The sequence below is a fragment of the Salvelinus namaycush genome, chromosome 9, assembly GCF_016432855.1.
Source record: "Salvelinus namaycush isolate Seneca chromosome 9, SaNama_1.0, whole genome shotgun sequence".
Taxonomy (NCBI): domain Eukaryota; kingdom Metazoa; phylum Chordata; class Actinopteri; order Salmoniformes; family Salmonidae; genus Salvelinus; species Salvelinus namaycush.
In genome coordinates, this window is record NC_052315.1 from 41,404,883 (window position 1) to 41,421,720 (window position 16,838).

Consider the following 16,838-nt stretch of genomic DNA (forward strand, 5'->3'; position numbering starts at 1 on the left):
ACAGGGATCTCAATTTGTCCCAGTTCAGGCAGGCAGCATGCGAGGGAGCCCTTACCTGGTGGTGGGTCTGGAACTCACCCTTTTCAGTACACATAAGGGAACATCTCCCAAAGAGCTCGTTGCGCACCGGTGTAAGTTAGGTCTTCCCTGAGCTGGCAAGGTGGAGAAACCTGCTGTGCTGCCCTTAAGCAAGGGAGTTAACCGCCAACTGCTATGATGCTGATTAAGGCAGACCCCCCACTTTTCTGATTCAGAGGGGTTGGGTTATTTGTGGAAGGCACATTTTGGTTTAGTGCATTCAGTTCAGTTGTGCAACTGACTAGGCATCCCCTATTTCTGTTGTAGGAGGGATGAAAAAAAGGTTTCTCGCAGATTTTGTATTCCTCACAGGTTTTTTTGAAGTGTGTGTGTGTGTTCAACCTGTTGGTTTTTCATCCCTGCAGGCAGAATCTCTGCCATCTTCACACACACTAAGTACACCCCGCTCCCTTAGGTGTGCCAGTTTGTGCTTGCTCGTGTCATCTCTTACACTGATAGTTGCAGTAGTGCATTCATAATGTAATATGATATATAAAAATGGTGTCATTTTTTTATGACATTCAGATCATCATTATGAATATGGAATTTATACATGGTAGTTGTGGTCTCTCTCTCACAGCAAGTGAGGTTAATACAGAAACAATATGTACTCATATTCATTAATAATTGATGTAACTAACACAGTTGTAACCTCTTAGATCCCATTAGGATAGAGAAGCATCCTCTTTCTGTACTGGCCAGGAAGGAGCCCTTGACCCCCTTCTTCCCAAGCCTGTTGCACACCGCCGTCATGGATTTAACAATGGGCGAAACTCCCTCCAGCCAATGCTTACACCAATTCAATGTTTATAAATTCATGACAGGGAGTGTGCAAGTTTGGGGGAAGTATGAAAAAATGTAGATGTACCGCAAGTGTCTGTCTCACCTCAGAGGTTACAGGAGAGTTCTGGATGAAACCAAACATCCAGGTTCCATCATGTTGTTACCCTCTTATCTAATTTGTGACACTATAAACAATTTGGCAACATCACATTTTAAGTCCGTACCCACATATTTAGCTGTTGTCATATTGTCATGAGCCATAAAATTGCTGTGAGAATTTGTGTGTTGCACTTGAAGATAACAATGTAGAGGGTGTTCTGCTGGCTGGGTAGGCATGGACCAGTGACAGTGTTGATTGTTCACACTCTGCTGAACACAGAACACAGGCAGCACAGAGCTACTGCCCAGTTTGCAAAGCCCTTTTCTCACTCTAGTAAAAGGCTACATCTCACAATACAAGTATTTTTGTTTGAGTTCTCATTTACAGCAGCCTAACCTTGAGTCCTAATTTGCCACTATGTTGTCCATTCATATTGTAACGACCCTGGGTTTATAAGCGCGGAAATCGACTCTGCCGCTTGAGCATGCTTTTGCGGCACAGTCGATAGCGCGCCGGACCTCGGGCTAGGAGGTCGAGGGTTCGAGACCTGCTCCCTGCTGTTTCATTACATTGGTGTCAGAAGTGGGATCGGACCTCGCATCCACGACAGTGCGTGTGCTTGGCCGGTGAGCGCGTTCCTGTAAGACGTAAAGTCGCAAGCTAGCGCGAGGACGCGCTCTTTGAAAGGAGGGAGTAGTGTAACGACCCTGGGTTTATAAGCGCGGAAATCGACTCTGCCGCTTGAGCATGCTTTTGCGGCACATAGGAGGTCGAGGGTTCGAGACCTGCTCCCTGCCTGTTTCATTACAATATTGTCTCTACCATTTGTCATGTTCCTAGCTTTCCACATTACATTGAATATCTGAGTTGGAATTGACTGTGCCAGGAGAGAACTGCTTCACCGTCTGTATTTGACTCCCGCTAAGGCTTCGGGCTAAAGAGTGGAGATCAATAACTGAGAGTGCTCAATGGTTCATGTTTACACAAGTAGTTTATTTGGTCACAGACGTCTTAACCGCAGTGGAACGTACTCGATCCCAGGACCCAAGCAGCTACCAGGCGGTCACATGGGGTGGGGTTCTCCGAGAATTCCGTCCCTATGCGCCACGCCCCCGCGCTTGGCGCTGTCCAGCACGCCAGGGCTGAACGCTGCTGGTAGCGAGCAACCAGTAACTGCCTGCAGCGGTGGACTGCACGTAGTGCTGCATGGAACAGCGACAGACAGTCGGCAAATCTCACCGGATACTAAGGTGAAAGTTCAGTAGACCCAGGTCAATTCACGGAGGAGACATCGGACAAATATGTGACATCTTTTTGATTTTACCAGACGGGGGCATTTTATTTTTGCCTTTCATTGATTTGCTGTCACACATGGAACTCCTGAACCATTCGGTGGTACAACTTGTTACCACCATGCTTTTGTATATTTTATTGACTTACTGTCTGTTTGTTTTTGGATATAAAACGGATGATCGACTGCCTTTCTTTCATGGGCATGTATTTGAGAACTCGCCGAAGGCATCAAAAGTGAATGGACTAAGCATTCCTGTGAAGCGCATCAACGCGCAAAAATGGTGTCCAGAATCGGGAATGCACTTGAAACTCTATGGGAATGGCAGCGAGGATTTCCACGTATTTTCCCACCACAAACAGGGAAATATATTGCTTAAAACTTCCAGGATTTTGGACAGGGAAGAGCGCTACGAATACCTACTGAGTGTAAATTTGTGTTGCCAAACATGCGTTTCAGCGGGCCATGTTGTCTTTCAGGTTGCGTCGGTGAAAGTGGATGTTTTGGACACCAACGACCACGAACCCACTTTTCGCAATGCAGACTTGAAATTAACTTTGAATGACGCGACTCCACTCCGGTCTGTGGTTTACACGATGGAAGCGCTTGATGCGGACAGTGGAAAGAACGCAGAGTTGACGTACTTCTCTGTTCCCAAAAACGGCAGTTTCTACGTGGTACCAAAAACTGGCGAAGTTTTGCTGATGGACTCCCTACTGGGCCTCCCATCTGCAATCAAGTTCTATGTTTTTGCTAAAGACCATGGTTGGCCCTGCAGAATCAGTAAGGGTGTTGAGATCACGGTTACCCCACGACAGTGGTGCCCACTGCGCCCAGGCCAGACAGGGGAGTTGGGCAGCCTGGGCAGGGCAGGGCGGATGCATAGGGCATTGTTGGACTCTGGTAGCATGGTCTTCCTCAATGTCTCCGAAGATGCAAACATCGGTTCTGTCGTTATGAGCCTGAGCCCAGCCAGGTTTCAGGCAGCCTCATTTGAGCTGGTTTATCCGAAGACAGATATTACCCCAATCAACGTGGGAAAGGAGAGTGGAGATATCGTGATAGCCATGCGCCTGGACAGGGAGACTGAACCGTTCATCGAAATCACTGTCAAAATACAAGATGAACGAGGTGTGTACTATGTACTAAATCTGCACTTAACTGGGTGCATGTCTCCTGTGCGATATGTGCAGAGTGGTAATTCCATAATTTAATGGAAAAACGGCTATTACGCATGCATTATATGGCACTTAATAGCGCAGGATTTTACGACCATCTGGATAGCTGAATTACAAGTCTCCCTGCAGTCACCATCCCTCAGTAATGCCCCAAGAGAGCATAATATACATTAGGACACTGACACTGGTCAGAAAAAAAGCTTTTAGAGCGGACTAGCTACAATACATTCAACAGGTACACATGACAAGGTATCACATTACCTGCTTCCGTGTGAGGAATGTACACAGATTATTTGTCATTATGACATGCTCATACATTGATATTACGAACCTCATGTTTATGTATAACTCTAACAGCTATATGAACTTTTAACAGCTATTTTAATTATGGCTAAATAACTGCTGGGTATAACTGACTTATTCATTGATTTCTTAAATAGACTCCAGTCAGCAGAGAGTTATGGCCTCCATAGAAATACTCTACGTAGACTCGGCTGTGAAGTTGTTTCCAACATTAATCCTTTTGGATTGGAGATCCAGTGTGATGTCTCTCTCTCGCTCCCTCTCTCTCTCTCTTTCTCTCTCTCCCCATCTATCCATCCATCCATCTCTCTCACTCTCACTCTCTCTCTCTCTTTCTCTCCCCATCTCTCCATCCATCTCTCTCTCTCTCACACTCTCTCTTTCTCATCTGCTGGCATTAGACCTTTAATCCCCCTCTCATTCGCTCGCTCCCTCCCAGGGATTTGGAGAGGCACTGCATGCCACACTCAGGAAACAACCTCTGGCATTCTTGGAGGGAGAGAGAAATTATATGAAACCCTGCAGTGTAATTGTGTTGACAGTTGTTGTGTGGCCCCTAGAGTTAGGGCCCCTAGAGTTGGGGCCCTTACAGAGATGATGTTGGAACTTGGCACCGTGGCCAATGATTTGCTTTGGTTTTATAGTGCCAGTGTTTGATTGTGATGCACAGCAGCGTGTGAGAGTTGTTATTGCTTCCAGTGTTGGGACAGGGGCCAATAATAATATATGTTGGTTGTAGTGCCAGTTTTCCAGTGTTCAATGATGTTAATGTGAAAAACTTGTAGGGATTTTGCTTGAATAGCCTATTGTTGTTCGATGCACAGCATGTGTTCATTGATGTGTAAGTGTCTGTATGTATGTATAGGATGGATGCATATTTGTACCAAAATCACAATTCTTTCTTGGGAATGAATAATGTTCATGCAACCCGATGTTTTCTGAGAAAATCAATTCACAATTCTTTCTTTCTTGAGAACATATGAATTCTCTTATATATTGATGTTGTGAGGCGAGGACTATTCCTTTTCCAACTTGTCTCTGCCTGATTAAAGATTAGCAATTTCTTATGACTAGCTTGCCAGACAGTTCTTTCTGCTTCTTTTGTGGGCTGGTCTTTTTTATTTTTATCCTTTCAAAAGCAGACTACCCATCAAACATACCTCATTTTGTGTTTAAACACATTTTCTGCTGTATTTTATTTGATGTGTGTTTTGCACCAACATACCTTCAATTTTAGTATTCTGTACTGCATGTGGTTTGCTTTGGTTTGCTTTTTCCAATATGGCTGTGTGGTGAAACAAGTAGCTATAGCATGGAGGCCCATAGGGATATTAGGTGTGGCTAAAGTTAGCATGCGGCCCAGTGGCCTCTTGTCTACACCCCAGATAGCCCTATGAGATCCAGGAGAGAGTGAGCTGTCCATGGTACTGTAGTCTTTCTCTGTCACCTCTACACCAGCAGCTGTGGAATCAGCAGAGGGAGACTGCAGGAGAAGCCAGTGAATTAGGTCATCATGATAGACACTGCTAAGGTGTCGTGTTGGATAGAGGCAAAGGGAACTCTCCATTAGTCCTGTCTAAAGATTTTGTTTCCACAAAGGCCATCGGCATTAGTAGCTTAGTTTCACAGAACAGAATGTATTAGCTGATTCTCTTTGACTAGGACTTTTTCCTGCACCTGTGTTGAAATCTGTTTATCGTATTGGAAGGGGCAGGAGATTTGAGAAATATTGAGCAAATTGGACTGGAGTGATTCCCCTGCCTTTTTATATCTGTGGGCCGGGTGGTAGTGGTTTGGAATGGAGATGTGGAGCTGTGTTTTAGCTCATAGTAATCACACAGGCTCCTATTTATCAAGCGTTTCAGAGTAGGAGTGCTGATTTAGGATCAGTAATTCCTTCTAGATCACAATGAATAAAATGACATGGACAGCGAGGGACCTGATCCTAGATCAGCACTCCTTGATGCTTGATACATACGGCACCTGAGCTCAGCCTGTTTGTCAGGAAACTCGAGTTCTCTAGTTCTAGTCATCCTCTTCCCTAGTTGCCTCAGGCTGTATTTAATCCAATTTCCCATTTTCTCACTGCCTCTCCCCCAACTAAACATTAGCATATTCCCCCTGTGATGTGAAATGAATTGGAATGAGACCTGATCTTATTTCATGTGTAATTTGTGAATCTGGGGCTGTATATTTAATATGGAAAACAATTTCAGAATGCCATGCCATCTGCATTTATTCAATTTGTAAAGAAACTCCAGCTGTGGCTGGTGTGTGTTTGTGTGTGCGCGCGCCGTGTGAGTGCGTGTGTGTGCGCATGCCCGTGTGTGTTCGTGTTTATGTTCACCTCTCTGTGGTGGGCCCTAGTTGTCACATTCATAGCTCCTTTCTGCTTGAAGTACATTGTCAATGCATTCATAAGATCCTGTCTATTGTTCGATTTTTCTAATGCTCTAACCATACTTCTGTTATTTTGGAATGCAGTTGACAGATCAAGATAGAGGTGAACTATTCATGAGAAAGACATTGCAGAGCCACAACCTCTATCTGTCATTCCAGAAATATCTTTGTTTACTGAGTTCAGTTTCGCCTCAGCGTCACCTTAACATACTCCCTGTTGGTGTTTCCCCTGTAGCGTCACCTTAACATACTCCCTGTTGGTGTTTCCCCTGTAGCGTCACCTTAACATACTCCCTGTTGGTGTTTCCCTGTAGCGTCACCTTAACATACTCCCTGTTGGTGTTTCCCCTGTAGCGTCACCTTAACATACTCCCTGTTGGTGTTCCCCTGTAGCGTCACCTTAACATACTCCTTGTTGGTGTTTCCCCTGTAGCGTCACCTTAACATACTCCCTGTTGGTGTTTCCCTGTAGCGTTACCTTAACATACTCCCTGTTGGTGTTTCCCCTGTAGCGTCACCTTAACATACTCCCTGTTGGTGTTTCCCTGTAGCGTCACCTTAACATACTCCCTGTTGGTGTTTCCCCTGTAGTGTCACCTTAACATACTCCCTGTTGGTGTTTCCCTGTAGCGTCACCTTAACATACTCCTTGTTGGTGTTTCCCTGTAGCGTCACCTTAACATACTCCCTGTTGGTGTTTCCCTGTAGCGTCACCTTAACATACTCCCTGTTGGCGTTTCCCTGTAGCGTCACCTTAACATACTCCCTATTGGTGTTTCCCTGTAGCGTCACCTTAACATACTCCCTGTTGGTGTTTCCCCTGTAGCGTCACCTTAACATACTCCCTGTTGGTGTTCCCCTGTAGCGTCACCTTAACATACTCCCTGTTGGTGTTTCCCCTGTAGCGTCACCTTAACATACTCCCTGTTGGTGTTTCCCTGTAGCGTCACCTTAACATACTCCCTGTTGGTGTTTCCCCTGTAGCGTCACCTTAACATACTCCCTGTTGGTGTTTCCCCTGTAGCGTCACCTTAACATACTCCCTGTTGGTGTTTCCCCTGTAGCGTCACCTTAACATACTCCCTGTTGGTGTTTCCCTGTAGCGCCACCTTAACATACTCCCTGTTGGTGTTCCCCTGTAGCGTCACCTTAACATACTCCCTGTTGGTGTTTCCCTGTAGCGTCACCTTAACATACTCCCTGTTGGCGTTTCCCCTGTAGCGTCACCTTAACATACTCCCTGTTGGTGTTTCCCTGTAGCGTCACCTTAACATACTCCCTGTTGGTGTTCCCCCTGTAGCGTCACCTTAACATACTCCCTGTTGGTGTTCCCCTGTAGCGTCACCTTAACATACTCCCTGTTGGTGTTTCCCCTGTAGCGTCACCTTAACATACTCCCTGTTGGTGTTTCCCCTGTAGCGTCACCTTAACATACTCCCTGTTGGCGTTCCCCTGTAGCGTCACCTTAACATACTCCCTGTTGGTGTTCCCCTGTAGCGTCACCTTAACATACTCCCTGTTGGCGTTTCCCCTGTAGTGTCACCTTAACATACTCCCTGTTGGCGTTTCCCCTGTAGTGTCACCTTAACATACTCCCTGTTGGTGTTTCCCTGTAGCGTCACCTTAACATACTCCCTGTTGGTGTTCCCCTGTAGCGTCACCTTAACATACTCCCTGTTGGTGTTTCCCCTGTAGCGTCACCTTAACATACTCCCTGTTGGTGTTCCCCCTGTAGCGTCACCTTAACATACTCCCTGTTGGCGTTTCCCCTGTAGCGTCACCTTAACATACTCCCTGTTGGTGTTTCCCCTGTAGCGTCACCTTAACATACTCCCTGTTGGTGTTTCCCCTGTAGCGTCACCTTAACATACTCCCTGTTGGTGTTCCCCCTGTAGCGTCACCTTAACATACTCCCTGTTGGTGTTTCCCCTGTAGCGTCACCTTAACATACTCCCTGTTGGTGTTCCCCTGTAGCGTCACCTTAACATACTCCCTGTTGGCGTTTTCCCTGTAGCGTCACCTTAACATACTCCCTGTTGGTGTTTCCCTGTAGCGTCACCTTAACATACTCCCTGTTGGTGTTTCCCCTGTAGCGTCACCTTAACATACTCCCTGTTGGTGTTCCCCTGTAGCGTCACCTTAACATACTCCCTGTTGGTGTTCCCCTGTAGCGTCACCTTAACATACTCCCTGTTGGTGTTTCCCTGTAGCGTCACTTTAACATACTCCCTGTTGGTGTTTCCCCTGTAGCGTCACCTTAACATACTCCCTGTTGGTGTTTCCCCTGTAGCGTCACCTTAACATACTCCCTGTTGGTGTTCCCCTGTAGTGTCACCTTAACATACTCCCTGTTGGTGTTTCCCCTGTAGCGTCACCTTAACATACTCCCTGTTGGTGTTTCCCTGTAGCGTCACCTTAACATACTCCCTGTTGGCGTTTCCCTGTAGCGTCACCTTAACATACTCCCTGTTGGTGTTTCCCCTGTAGTGTCACCTTAACATACTCCCTGTTGGTGTTTCCCCTGTAGCGTCACCTTAACATACTCCCTGTTGGTGTTTCCCTGTAGCGTCACCTTAACATACTCCCTGTTGGTGTTCCCCTGTAGCGTCACCTTAACATACTCCCTGTTGGCGTTTTCCCTGTAGCGTCACCTTAACATACTCCCTGTTGGTGTTTCCCTGTAGCGTCACCTTAACATACTCCCTGTTGGTGTTTCCCCTGTAGCGTCACCTTAACATACTCCCTGTTGGTGTTTCCCCTGTAGCGTCACCTTAACATACTCCCTGTTGGTGTTTCCCTGTAGCGTCACCTTAACATACTCCCTGTTGGTGTTCCCCTGTAGCGTCACCTTAACATACTCCCTGTTGGTGTTTCCCTGTAGCGTCACCTTAACATACTCCCTGTTGGTGTTTCCCCTGTAGCGTCACCTTAACATACTCCCTGTTGGTGTTCCCCCTGTAGCGTCACCTTAACATACTCCCTGTTGGTGTTTCCCTGTAGCGTCACCTTAACATACTCCCTGTTGGTGTTTCCCCTGTAGCGTCACCTTAACATACTCCCTGTTGGTGTTTCCCCTGTAGCGTCACCTTAACATACTCCCTGTTGGTGTTTCCCTGTAGCGTCACCTTAACATACTCCCTGTTGGCGTTTCCCTGTAGCGTCACCTTAACATACTCCCTGTTGGTGTTTCCCCTGTAGCGTCACCTTAACATACTCCCTGTTGGTGTTTCCCCTGTAGCGTCACCTTAACATACTCCCTGTTGGCGTTTCCCTGTAGCGTCACCTTAACATACTCCCTGTTGGTGTTTCCCCTGTAGCGTCACCTTAACATACTCCCTGTTGGTGTTTCCCTGTAGCGTCACCTTAACATACTCCCTGTTGGTATTTCCCCTGTAGCGTCACCTTAACATACTCCCTGTTGGCGTTTCCCCTGTAGCGTCACCTTAACATACTCCCTGTTGGTGTTTCCCTGTAGCGTCACCTTAACATACTCCCTGTTGGTGTTTTCCTGTAGCGTCACCTTAACATACTCCCTGTTGGTGTTTCCCTGTAGCGTCACCTTAACATACTCCCTGTTGGTGTTCCCCCTGTAGCGTCACCTTAACATACTCCCTGTTGGTGTTTCCCCTGTAGCGTCACCTTAACATACTCCCTGTTGGTGTTTCCCTGTAGCGTCACCTTAACATACTCCCTGTTGGTGTTTCCCTGTAGCGTCACCTTAACATACTCCCTGTTGGTGTTTCCCCTGTAGCGTCACCTTAACATACTCCCTGTTGGTGTTTCCCCTGTAGCGTCACCTTAACATACTCCCTGTTGGCGTTTCCCCTGTAGTGTCACCTTAACATACTCCCTGTTGGTGTTTCCCTGTAGCGTCACCTTAACATACTCCCTGTTGGTGTTTCCCCTGTAGCGTCACCTTAACATACTCCCTGTTGGCGTTTCCCCTGTAGCGTCACCTTAACATACTCCCTGTTGGTGTTCCCCTGTAGCGTCACCTTAACATACTCCCTGTTGGTGTTCCCCTGTAGCGTCACCTTAACATACTCCCTGTTGGTGTTTCCCCTGTAGCGTCACCTTAACATACTCCCTGTTGGTGTTCCCCTGTAGCGTCACCTTAACATACTCCCTGTTGGTGTTCCCCTGTAGCGTTACCTTAACATACTCCCTGTTGGCGTTTCCCCTGTAGCGTCACCTTAACATACTCCCTGTTGGTGTTTCCCCTGTAGCGTCACCTTAACATACTCCCTGTTGGTGTTTCCCCTGTAGCGTCACCTTAACATACTCCCTGTTGGTGTTTCCCCTGTAGCGTCACCTTAACATACTCCCTGTTGGCGTTTCCCCTGTAGTGTCACCTTAACATACTCCCTGTTGGTGTTTCCCCTGTAGCGTCACCTTAACATACTCCCTGTTGGTGTTCCCCTGTAGCGTCACCTTAACATACTCCCTGTTGGTGTTTCCCTGTAGCGTCACCTTAACATACTCCCTGTTGGCGTTTCCCTGTAGCGTCACCTTAACATACTCCCTGTTGGTGTTTCCCTGTAGCGTCACCTTAACATACTCCCTGTTGGTGTTTCCCCTGTAGCGTCACCTTAACATACTCCCTGTTGGTGTTCCCCTGTAGCGTCACCTTAACATACTCCCTGTTGGTGTTTCCCCTGTAGCGTCACCTTAACATACTCCCTGTTGGTGTTCCCCTGTAGCGTCACCTTAACATACTCCCTGTTGGTGTTTCCCTGTAGCGTCACCTTAACATACTCCCTGTTGGTGTTTCCCCTGTAGCGTCACCTTAACATACTCCCTGTTGGTGTTCCCCTGTAGCGTCACCTTAACATACTCCCTGTTGGTGTTTCCCTGTAGCGTCACCTTAACATACTCCCTGTTGGCGTTTCCCTGTAGCGTCACCTTAACATACTCCCTGTTGGTGTTTCCCCTGTAGCGTCACCTTAACATACTCCCTGTTGGTGTTCCCCTGTAGTGTCACCTTAACATACTCCTTGTTGGCGTTTCCCCTGTAGCGTCACCTTAACATACTCCCTGTTGGTGTTCCCCTGTAGCGTCACCTTAACATACTCCCTGTTGGTGTTTCCCTGTAGCGCCACCTTAACATACTCCCTGTTGGTGTTCCCCTGTAGCGTCACCTTAACATACTCCCTGTTGGTGTTTCCCCTGTAGCGTCACCTTAACATACTCCCTGTTGGTGTTCCCCTGTAGCGTCACCTTAACATACTCCCTGTTGGTGTTTCCCCTGTAGCGTCACCTTAACATACTCCCTGTTGGCGTTTCCCCTGTAGCGTCACCTTAACATACTCCCTGTTGGCGTTTCCCCTGTAGTGTCACCTTAACATACTCCCTGTTGGTGTTCCCCTGTAGCGTCACCTTAACATACTCCCTGTTGGTGTTTCCCTGTAGCGTCACCTTAACATACTCCCTGTTGGCGTTTCCCCTGTAGCGTCACCTTAACATACTCCCTGTTGGTGTTTCCCTGTAGCGTCACCTTAACATACTCCCTGTTGGTGTTTCCCTGTAGCGTCACCTTAACATACTCCCTGTTGGTGTTTCCCCTGTAGCGTCACCTTAACATACTCCCTGTTGGTGTTTCCCCTGTAGCGTCACCTTAACATACTCCCTGTTGGTGTTTCCCCTGTAGCGTCACCTTAACATACTCCCTGTTGGTGTTTCCCCTGTAGCGTCACCTTAACATACTCCCTGTTGGTGTTTCCCTGTAGTGTCACCTTAACATACTCCCTGTTGGTGTTTCCCCTGTAGCGTCACCTTAACATACTCCCTGTTGGCGTTTCCCTGTAGCGTCACCTTAACATACTCCCTGTTGGTGTTTCCCTGTAGCGTCACCTTAACATACTCCCTGTTGGTGTTTCCCCTGTAGCGTCACCTTAACATACTCCCTGTTGGTGTTTCCCTGTAGCGTCACCTTAACATACTCCCTGTTGGTGTTTCCCCTGTAGCGTCACCTTAACATACTCCCTGTTGGTGTTTCCCTGTAGCGTCACCTTAACATACTCCCTGTTGGTGTTCCCCTGTAGCGTCACCTTAACATACTCCCTGTTGGTGTTTCCCTGTAGCGTCACCTTAACATACTCCCTGTTGGTGTTTCCCCTGTAGCGTCACCTTAACATACTCCCTGTTGGTGTTTCCCCTGTAGCGTCACCTTAACATACTCCCTGTTGGTGTTTCCCCTGTAGCGTCACCTTAACATACTCCCTGTTGGTGTTCCCCTGTAGCGTCACCTTAACATACTCCCTGTTGGTGTTCCCCTGTAGCGTCACCTTAACATACTCCCTGTTGGTGTTCCCCCTGTAGCGTCACCTTAACATACTCCCTGTTGGTGTTTCCCCTGTAGCGTCACCTTAACATACTCCCTGTTGGTGTTTCCCCTGTAGCGTCACCTTAACATACTCCCTGTTGGTGTTTCCCTGTAGCGTCACCTTAACATACTCCCTGTTGGTGTTTCCCTGTAGCGTCACCTTAACATACTCCCTATTGGTGTTTCCCCTGTAGGCCAGAATCGATTTGCTGCTATTGATTTAGCAAGCATTCTTCTGTTATGTTCCAATCCCGAACATCGCTGTAGCCCTTTCCTGCAGTCAAATGACTAGTGGCCTCATATTGTACAATCCAGGTGTGCAAAGCTCTTAGAGACTTACCCAGAAAGACTCACAGTTGTAATCACTGCCAAAGGTGCTTCTAAGATGTATTGAGTCAGGGGATGTAATACTTACGTAATCAAGATATGTTAGGGCTATATTTTTCATACATTTGTGAAAGAAGAAAAAAAGACAAGGGGTGTGAATACTTTCTGGAGGCACTGTATCTACAGTGTATTGTGCTGCATTTGTCTACCTTTTGCATCATTAACTGACCCAATTAACTGAGGATAATAATGGTTGTGGCTCAACCTTCAGCCCCTGAGAAGAGCTGATAAAAAACACGACACAGGGTATAGAAACAGCTCCGGAAGTTTTAGTGTTTGTGGACAAAGAGATGTTGCTGCGGAGAAATGGCTGACAGAGTTTCTGCGTGAAAAGTTTTAATAGGAATTTCAGTAAGGGCTAGAAAATATATAATTGCAGTAATTGGGTAATGTGTTGTGTTGTAAGGGACTTCTGTCAAAAGATGAAATGGCAGTTTGATTGAAGATTGAAGGGAGATATTTGAAGCTGGCTCAAAGTCTGGCTGGTTATCAAAACAATGCATCACTAGAAGCTATTGGCAGTACAATGAAGGTACTGGGAACTTGTCTCAGTTTGAATGAGAGGTTGTTAAAACCATGTCCATCAAAGGGTGTGGGCATTGATATTATCAGAGAGTAGGACATCAACGTTTATTGGTCACGTACACAGTTTAGCAGATGTTATAGTGGGTGCAGTAAAATGCTTGTGTTATCAGCTCATCACAGTGCAATATAATGTCACACAAATAATCAAATCATAAAAAACTATAGACAAGACATAAAAAATGTCAGAACGACTACAAATGTAAAATATGCATATATTCTTAAGCAATAAGGCACGAGGGGGTTTGTGGTATATGGCCATATAATCTACAAACCCCTGAGGTGCCTTATTGCTTTTATAAACTGGTTACCAACATAATTAGTGCAGTAAAAATAAATGTTTTGTCATACCTGTGGTATACGGTGCTGTAAATGTCCTGGACGGCAGGCAGCGTGCTCTGGGCTGACCGCACCAGCCTCTGGAGAGCCATTCGGTTGAGGGCAGTGCAGTTGTCGTACCAGGTGGTGATCCAGCCCAACAGAATGCTCTCAATGGTGCAGCTGTAGGAGTTTGTTAGGGTTTTAGGAGCCATGCTGAATTTCTTCAGCCGCCTGAGGTTGTAGAGACGCTGTTGCGCCTTCTTCACAACGGTGTCGGTGTGGTGGGACCATCTCAGGTCCTCACAATTTCAGGTCTGCTATTGCTAGATATTGCTGCACTATTGAAGAAATAAACGTTAGCATTTCGCTGCACCTGCGTTTTACTAAACTGTGTACACGACCAATAAACGTTGATTTGATGTGCACGCCAAGGAACTTGAAGCTTTTGACCCTCTCCACTGCGGCCCTGTCAATGTGGATGGGGGCATGTTCCCTCATCTCGACATGGTTCCACTTGACACCGGAGGGCAGCAGAGACCATCCTAGAGATAATAATGACACTCAGGTGTGTTCTATTACTCATTGTGATTTCCCCTTTAAAAGAGGTGTTTTCTATTACTCATTGTGATTTCACCTTTAAAAGAGGTGTTTTCTATTACTCATTGTGATTTCCCCTTGAAAGAGGTGTCTTCTATTACTCATTGTGATTTCCCCTTTAAAAGAGGTGTTTTCTATTACTCATTGTGATTTCCCCCTTAAAAGAGGTGTTTTCTATTACTCATTGTGATTTCCCCTTTAAAAGAGTGTCACGTTCCTGACCTGTTTTCTGTTAATTTTGTATGTGTTTAGTTGGTCAGGGTGTGAGTTGGGGTGGGCATTCTATGTTTTGTGTTTCTATGTTTAGGTCAGGTGAAATTAGCCTTATATGGTTCTCAATCAGGGACAGGTGTTTGACGTTTCCTCTGATTGAGAACCATATAAAGGTAGGCTGTTTGTTTGTGGGTGATTGTCTTCTGTGTCTGTGTATGTTGCACCACACGGGACTGTTTCGGTTTGTTCGTTCGTTTGCTGTAGTCTGTTCCTGTTCGTGAGTTCTTCGTGTATTTATGTAAGTTCCATGTTCAGGTCTGTCTACGTCGTTTTGTTATTTTGTAGTTTGTTGAAGTGTTTTCGGTTTTTCGTCTTTACTTTAATAAACTTCGTTATGTCAAACTATCACGCTGCGCTTTGGTCCAATCCCTACTCCTCCTCTTTGCCCGAAGAGGAGGAGGACAGCCGTTACAAAGAGGTGTTTTCTATTACTCATTGTGATTTCTCCTTAAAAGAGGTGTTTTCTATTACTCATTGTGATTTCCCCTTTAAAAGAGGTGTGTTTTCAGTTTTTCTTTGCAGAAGCTTGAATTGTTTACTGTGTGCGGTCGTTTCCTGAGTGAGTTGTCGAGACTTAGTGTTTGTTGTTTTGTTTTTCCAAGTGTACTGTGGTGCTGCGGCTAACGTTTCTTAGTAAAGTATTATGTTTATCCTTAACCACTGATTCCTCGTCTGGTCTCTTCTCTGCACCTGGGTCCAACCTCACCACGTCACACTTCTGTCTCCTGTAGTCCACTATCAGCTCCTTAGTTTTTTTACGCTGAGGAACAGGTTATTTTCTTGGCACCGCTACACCAGTGTGTGTGCGCGTGTTTGCACAGAGAGAACAAGAGAGAAGGGGAGAGAGCATGGTGATGTAGCCTACCCACAAGCAAGGCAGCTGTTTGAAAGACTATCTGTGTCTGCGGCTGAGTGCTTAGCGTTCCGTTTGTTGTATCGTCCCTGCAGTTGGAGCACATATTATATGCTTCTGTTATGGTTTCCGTGTCTGTGGTCCGACTACCTCCTCAGTGTGCTTTGATCCCAGTTTAACCGTGTGTCTCTGCAATGTTCTCATCGCATGAACTTTTCTATGGAACTAATGGATGTGGTCCTCTCCATATTGTCAGTGTGGGGGTCCGGCTTAATGCTGTGGACTAATAAGGACACAGTCTGGTGCACTGAGAAGGAGGATGGGATAGTGATGATGCTGGAGTCATTAGTAATGCTGGAGGTCACACACACACACTGTACAACTAAGCTCAGGATAGAAACCATGAGAAGCCATTTAAATGGACTTTTTCTCTACGTCAACATTGTCGAGAGGTTGAAATTGTTTCGCATTGTGACTATTTCACAAGATGTGTCGCGTTTAATTATTGTGTCCTTTGTGCCCCAGGAAGCTAGAGCAATTGCATTTTAATCAACCGATCTGAATCATTAATTGCATGAATGCATGTTAAGTTGCTTATGATGGGTTTCTCGGGTGCGTAGCATTGACTGCATCAGTCAAATCCTTAATTTAGTTGGTAAACACTTTATGGTCCTTAATAAAATAATCATACGTGTCGATATTAAAAAGTAAATACCAGATGCATTTACATTTTAGTCCATTACACACCCCTGTTAGTGCATCAATATTGTACTATGAGATACAGGATAATAATAGATTTGGGGAATTAACTCACAATATTAATATTTACCATGTAAATAAGAGAATCATATATTTCATTTTTTTTTATGTCACACTAATGTAATCATACAAGTTAGTGATCAGGGGTGTTAAAAGTTGGTTGTTAACACTTCCTCCTCGCTCTCCCACTGTGTGATGAGCATTGATCTGGTTTAATCTTGCTGGCTTCCTGCTAATGCAGATTTGGATGTGTGAGAGGCGATGATGTACCACAGCACGGGCTGTTCACTGGATTACACTCAGAAAATAGGGAGGTTTATCCTCTCCTTTACCCATTAATAACACTTCTACAGATGCTGCTGTCTTAATGTGTGTGTGTGTGTGGGAGGGGGGTATAGATAGTGTGTGTGTTTGAGCTATGTGAGGCATTGAAAGGGATGAGAGGACAACAGCATTATTTCGCAGCTCCGGCACATTCTAGTTCTGTGTATACTCTTGCATACCAATCAATTCAAATGTGCTATGTCATTATATACTATGAAGTGTTGGACTCAACATTGTTCCTTATATGGAGTACAACAACAACAGGCCCAATAATGATTGGTCCTTAG

General features: G+C 45.9%; 1 protein-coding gene across 1 annotated transcript in view; it reads left to right on the forward strand.

The window, feature by feature from the left end:
• The first annotated feature begins 2,848 nt into the window (after positions 1-2,848).
• The window catches only part of LOC120053278 (neural-cadherin-like), a 115,437-nt gene continuing 101,447 nt past the window's right edge, over positions 2,849-16,838 (forward strand). Inside the window, exon 1 of the mRNA XM_039000416.1 lies at positions 2,849-3,383. Coding sequence (XP_038856344.1) covers positions 2,849-3,383 — 535 coding nt within the window. The remainder of the gene's footprint in view (positions 3,384-16,838) is intronic.